General features: G+C 27.8%; 1 protein-coding gene across 1 annotated transcript in view; it reads left to right on the top strand.

The window, feature by feature from the left end:
* LOC105620954 (HIV Tat-specific factor 1 homolog) overlaps positions 1 to 6,067 on the top strand; it is a 32,450-nt gene extending 26,383 nt beyond the window's left edge. Inside the window, exons 4-5 of the mRNA XM_012202429.1 lie at positions 4,775 to 4,911; positions 5,885 to 6,067. Of these exons, the coding sequence (XP_012057819.1) occupies positions 4,775 to 4,911; positions 5,885 to 6,020 (273 nt within the window). The 3' untranslated portion in view covers positions 6,021 to 6,067. The remainder of the gene's footprint in view (positions 1 to 4,774; positions 4,912 to 5,884) is intronic.
* The last annotated feature ends 1,119 nt before the right edge of the window (positions 6,068 to 7,186 follow it).

The following is a 7,186-nucleotide window of genomic DNA, read 5'->3' as shown; positions in this document are numbered from 1 at the left end:
CACGCACGCACGCACGCACGCACGCACGCACGCACGCACGCACGCACGCACACACACACACACGCACGCACGCACGCACGCACGCACGCACGCACACGCACACACACACACACACACGCGCGCGCGCGCGTGATATGTTATTTCATGATCTAGAACAACATTCAAGAAATTTTAACGATCGGATACCTTGGATAATGTTAATGTTCTATTCAGGTGATACTGTAACTTTCAAGCTTCATAACTCGAAAAATATTTAATGAAAATAAACTTTAAATGTTTTAATAAGCTTTTGACAGCTATTAAATATAGAATAAAAAATAGGATATCTATTAAAAAAAAAATCGATGTAACTTTGATCTGATCTTGGTGACGTCACTCAAGGTCAAACAGATGTGATCAGTAAATAAATCTTTTTAATTTAATTAAACAAATTCAAGACTCAAATAAAATAAAATAAATTAAATTAAAATCAGGGTACGAGCCAACCTTGTTTTTTGCTTTTAAAACGATCAAATTGTTAACAGAATTAATAAATGTATATTGTAAAAAACATAAATATACTGTCTTGATATGTAAAAATAAACAAATGTTTCGACCACAATCTGATCATTTTCTATGTTATTATACTATCTAACGCAATTTTTGATTTTTGTTATATACAATTTATTGCAATTGAGATCTTCTTAAACCTTATAACTTTTTTTTTGTCTGAATCATTTTTTCCAAAAATTTGTTGTTTTCGAGATAGATCGGCATCATTAACAACTTTTAATTTATTTACTAATTGCAAGCCGAACTGATAAGTTTTATCAGATTCCAATTCCACTCAGATATAAAAGAAGACAATTAATGTGATATCTGAGTGGAATCCCGATAAAAATTGCCAGTTCGGCTTGCAATTAGTAAACAAATTGAAAGCTGTCAACGCCGCGCTGCGGAAAGAAGTATCAAACTGATTACTAAATACAATGACAGATTAACTTACAAGGAAAATAAAAAATGTGATAATTCATTATCCAAGTTATCGATGAATATCAAAAAATTCAAATGTAAATAAAAGCACTTTACTTAAACCACTACAACAAGAAATTTAATTTGTATAACTTACAGAATTTTTTGAGATTGTATGAGAAATTTGAAATATTTTAACCTTATAAAATTTAACCTTATAAGTATTCGATGAAATAAATTTATTATTACTTACGTATTTTTTATTCAGAGACAGTTGTCATCGCATGTACAATCGGTTACAGAAAGGTTGCAACACTTTTTTTCTATGGGTTTCGGAACTCAACCTTACTTGCGATTGAACGTAAATGGTTAGATCCATAAGTAAAAATTAATCGCTAAGTGAATAAGCTGCATTCTGAAAAGCTGCATTTATTGAAAAAAAAGTGTTGTAAGCTTTCTGTGATTGGCTATACCCTTATAACGCTGCTAATTTTCCTCTGAAAATTTTATTTTTATGAAGTTTACAGTAATATTGATAGCTATCAGCTGTCAACAGACTATTTAAAAAAAATTCCATTTAAAAACATTATTAAATTTTACGGTTCTACACAGTGGGCGGAAAAATTCGGCCGGCTCTAATTTTTAACCAATTTTAAAGTTTTTTTATTAATTTGTTAGAAATTGAATAAGCCTATTCTGCGTAAATTTTGATTACAATTCAAATTGTTAATATTCGTTATCATATTGTATAATTTTGATTTTTTCTGCTCACTTCATTGGATCCATAATTTTTACGTTACCGTAATCAAAATTTATGCAAAATTGACTTTTAGCTGATTCAATTTCGAGTAAATTAAAAAAAAACTTTAAAATAAAATTAAATAAAAAATTAGAACATCGGCCGAATTTTGTCTGCAAAGGTATTTTTCCATCTACCCGTGTCCCGGTGACACGGATTAAAATTGTTTAAAAAATCTGAAAAATTATGGTGTTATTTTTTTGAGATATTGAACTATTTTAGGGGATGTCCTGATTAAATTTCAAAAATTGTAAAAATAATCACTCTAATATACAGGGTGTTCGGAATTTAAGTGTCAAAACTTTGGGAGCGTGTAGAGGATTAATAAACTAAGAAAAAAGTCCTGGGAAGAGAGAGCGGGGAGAGAGAGAGAGAGACTCGTTTTTATTTTGTTTTAGGAAAAAATCGACAAAAAAGACAAAACATAGTTTTCATTTTTGTATTTTTTCATTACTTGTTCACATTATATTTATTCACTTGCTTAATGGTGATGTGTGTATTGTTCAAAATGATCTCTTGTAGCAATGCAAGTCTTGCATCTAGGACGAACAGCTCGTGTTACAGCCAAACACTGATATGATGATATTTGATTGCAGCCTCGATTCGATTTCTCAATTGTTCTCTAGAGTTGATTGACGAATAAACTTCCTGCTTCAGAGTTTCTCACACAAAGAAGTCCAGTGATATCAAATCAGATGATCAGAATGACCAAGATACTAGTAATTTACTCGATGACTTCTGACGACGAGATGAACTGAATTTATAGAAGGGAAAAAAGGCAGAAATGTAAACAAAAAAATTTTCACCTGAAAATAGAATTATTATTGTTTTCGAGTACGATTTTAGTGACGATAATACTGCAGAGACAATGTGAGAACGAAGTAACTACGTTTTCTCTTTTTTGCAATTTTCTTCAAAACGAAGCGAAAACAACATATCTCTACAGGATTTTTTTTCTTAGTTTATTGATCTCCTACAGCTCTCGAAGTTTTTGACATTCAAATTCCAAACATCCTGTACACACACACACACACACACACACACACACGCGCGCGCGCGCGCGCGCACATATATGTATACAAGAGGATGTATCAAAAATCTGGAAACTGTCTAAAAAATATCTAAAAAGCAAAGCATTTTTGAGAAAAATGTTTACAACAAAAGTTAATGAAAAATAACTTTATTATAGTGTTTTAAAAAACTCTTGATACCAGCTATTAGATTCTGGCAAAGGTAAAAAATAGGGTGTTCCATTAAAGAAAATCGATTTAATCTTAACTTGAACTTAGCAACGCCATTCAAGGTTAAACGGATGTGATCATTGAATAGAACTTTTTAAACCCTATAACTTTTGTTGGAAACATTTTTTTCAAAAATGCTTTGCTTTCTCGAGATATTCGACTATTTCCAGACTTTTGATCCTGTATACATATACAGGTATACATATATGTATATACAATGAGTGTAAAAGTATTTGTATAGAGAAAATATTAAAAAAAAAATTTTATTTTTAAAAATAAATATTATCCAGCGAGAAATGAGTCATCAAATTGATATTGAATCGATATCGATACGATGATTACAACACCAATTTGATGTCAATTCGATGTTTAATTGACAATCATTTCTTGTTGAGTAATTAACAATTAATTCATAAAAAATAAAATAGATTATATTCTTAAAATTATATATTCCAAAAAGATGTGTATTAATTATAGAAAATATATCACCTGAAAAATAAACGAAAATTAAAAATTGTATTGTTTGAATACTCAAAAAGTATTCGTATAATCGAGAAATTTAGCTTCTAAAATCATGAATAAATGCGAAGTTCATTTGTTTTTGTTAGAATGTTATTGTAATAAAATTGCTAATTAATGTTTATTTTCTATAAAAAAGATTTTTTATATAAAAAATTTCTTTGTACGAATACATTTTTACACTCATTGTATATAGATTTTAATAAATAAAATATTTTTTTATGATTTTTATATATTCGAAAATGAAAAATCAGCAAAATATATCGAAAAATATATGATAATATGTTTTCTATTAAATAGGTTACTATTAAATTGGTTCTAATTAATTTTTGTAAAACAAAAATCTTGTGAATCTTAATATAATCTCGTTTCATGTATTCTTTTTGTCTTGAGTGCGAAACGAGAAATAACATCGGCCCTAAAGCCACGCGTGGAATTTCATGTTCTGCCACCTAATTTACCATAGGCATCTTATTGTCATTTTTTCTCGTCCTTGGTACACGTGTTACCGCCAATGTATTTTCGGTGAATCATTTCCCTTTGCTGTTGTGCTTGTCACAAAGTATGGTTTGTTAGAGCGGCGGATCAAAGGATGTTTCTTGATAGTCTTATGGAAATCTAAAATGTGCGTCCGCGATTCTTTCGTAAATCGCACAAAACAAAATATACAAATATAAACTTGGATGTTGTTTTAACATTTTTGCATTGAAAATTGCATTGAATTATTATTAAAAATAAAACCAATTAATTTGCTTGTACATAAATTTTGTTTTATTAAATTAATGTTCGACTATATCTAAAACACACGAAAAAATTTACACATACAAAAATTTACAAATAAAAAAACATCTATGAATTAGTTGAACTATAAATCTACCAATTATATTTAACAAAATGGATTTGAAATAAATTTTAATTAAAATAATAAATTTTAATTTTTATTAAATTATTTTTACGTACAATTTTATTTTTAATATATTGATTCTAACAAACGAGCTGTTGTTATAACCTGTGTGATTCGATAAAATTATATTAAAGACTAAAAAAGATATAAAAATATCCATGTTTTAGTTGAACTATAAATCTATCAATTATTTAGAAAAATAGAATTGAAGTAGTAAGTTTTTCGAAGTAATAAATTTTAATTCAGTTTTTTTATTAAAATATTTTTTTTTATTTTATTTCTAACATAACAAACAATTGTTGAAACATTCAATAGATTTGAATGATTTGATTTGTGGATCATATTTTTTTCTTCTTTCAGAGACATCCCGAAGGAGTAGCGCAAGTCACATTCCGAGAACCGGCAGAGGCCCAAGCTTGTGTGCAACTTCTAAACGGCCGTTGGTTCAGTCAGAGAAAGATTTCGGCGGAAATTTGGGATGGCAAGACCAAGTACAAGTAAGTTATTTCATTGCTGGTTCCTACTATACCGATGTTAGAGTCTGTATTATCGATAGTTGCTTATGTAGACTCCGAACTTGAACGTATACTGTATGTATAATATAATATTACATACTATACACACACACATATATATATATATATATATATATATATCATTTGAAATAATATTTGTAAAATAATAAAAAAAATGTTACGATTTTATAATTGATGTTTTCAAAAAATATTTTGCTTGACATTTATCTGCACAAATCAAAATTAAATGTCTCTTATGGTACTCTATTTATTCATTGCTGGTAAAATCTGCTCATTTAATTATAACAATAAATATTATAATCAGGATTTTACCACAGACTTGAAAAATCGAGAAAAGTCAGGGGAAAATATAAAAAAGTCTGGAATTTTGAAATTTGTTTACAATTTCCTTAAATTGCTCCTATTCCAAACGTCAGATATAATATTTAAAATATTATAACAAATATTGTTATAATATTTTAAATATTATATCTGACGTTTATAGTCAAATACATTTAAAATTCGCGCATTTTTAATGAAATAATTAAAATTTATTTAATATTTTTATTTAATATTTTTATATGATCCGCTCTTTTTCATTATAACTGCATTCTGTTTTCTAATTTAAACTTCTTACTAATTTATTTTTTATTGGCTTGAATTCGCACTAAAATTTTATTATACTACTAAATTTCTTTTTTGCGTTATTTTTAACAATATTGTTACTTTTAATAACTTTCCTGCAATCTTTGATTCTAAATGTGTTAAAATTTTGTTATTGATCAAAAATTTTCCATTTTCATCTGGAAAATCTGAAAAAATCGGAGAATTTTTAATTTTCTATGATTACTTTGATACTGTAATTGCAGATATTACTTGCAGTTAACGTATAATTTATTTACATTATTTGGAGTGAAAGAGACGCAGCTGTTAATATATCGAATGTGTCCTTCAGAATTACAGAGACTGACGCAGAGATCGAAGCGCGAATAGAAAAATGGGATAAATACTTAGAGCAGGAAGATGAAGAAAAGGAAAAGAAGAAGCAAGAGACGATGAGCAGCAGTGAGAAACAAAAAACATCACAATGAGAGTGCATCGTATCAATTATGATCGATAGAATTGTATTTTATAGATTCTATTTTCTTTATTTCTCTAAAAGTCCTCACTGTCGTATTGCATTTGAATGTTAAGCTCAAAGCTTTTGTTTTGGGCGTTTTGAGAATCTGGATGATTAATTGATCCCGTCACGATGTGATTGAGATTATAAGTGGCTCACTATTTTCATGATTAAATCGGCGCTACTGTTGTGCTAGTGATATATTGTTAGTTGTTGTAACAATAAAGCTGTCTCTCCTAGTTGTCTTCTCTCATTGTATCTCTGTCTCCACTTGCATTCCTTGATGTCACTGATTTATATTTATTGTCTTATCAGTTTTTAATTCTAAACCACCTTATATAACCAGAACAGTCACATATGAAATGTTCATGTATCTAATAAAAAAAAAAATTAATATGTAAAAAATAATTAAATAATAAAATTAATAAGAGTAGAGCTACGAACCAAGATCAAGGTCTTGATGCTATATTATTAAATAACAAATAGAAAGTTTATTAGAACATACATTTCGATCCCAATCGGGTCATTCTCAATGTTAAATAATATAACTATATATAACTATATATAATTTTTAAATTCAAATGGTATTAAATCACTACTAATACATATTAATATCATTCTGATTATAACATTAAGAACAATAACTTTCAAAGAAATATATTATTAAATCATTATTGTAGTCGTCAACGGATGTCTTAAAATAAAATCAAATGGAAGTAGCCAAAAGCATAGCTCGGAGTTTTTTGTAACAAAAATACGTCCAATTATTAAAAGACTATAAAATTCGATCTAGGTAAATTTAATAGTGAAATTTAGTAAAAATTATTGTACAAACAATTATGTATTAATAAAAAACATTGCCAAAATAAACAATTATAAAAATAAACAATTATATTAAAATTAAAATTCTAATGAAAGAATTTACAATGTAAAAATAAAAAGTATCTAATGAATTAGTTGTATTCCATCGCAAAATTTCTTTAATATCAAATTATCCGAAAACGGCATCTCAGACTATCTTGCTATAAGGAACTCAGTTTTTTAAATTAAGAGAAATTTAACTTTGTAGAGTTATTACAAAATTAGAAATAGACTGTTCTTGACAAGAAGAGAATAAGACACTAGGTAGGAAAGGTA

The sequence above is a fragment of the Atta cephalotes genome, assembly GCF_000143395.1.
Source record: "Atta cephalotes unplaced genomic scaffold scaffold00031, whole genome shotgun sequence".
In the NCBI taxonomy this organism is placed as follows: domain Eukaryota; kingdom Metazoa; phylum Arthropoda; class Insecta; order Hymenoptera; family Formicidae; genus Atta; species Atta cephalotes.
This window is presented reverse-complemented; position numbering and strand designations above follow the sequence as displayed.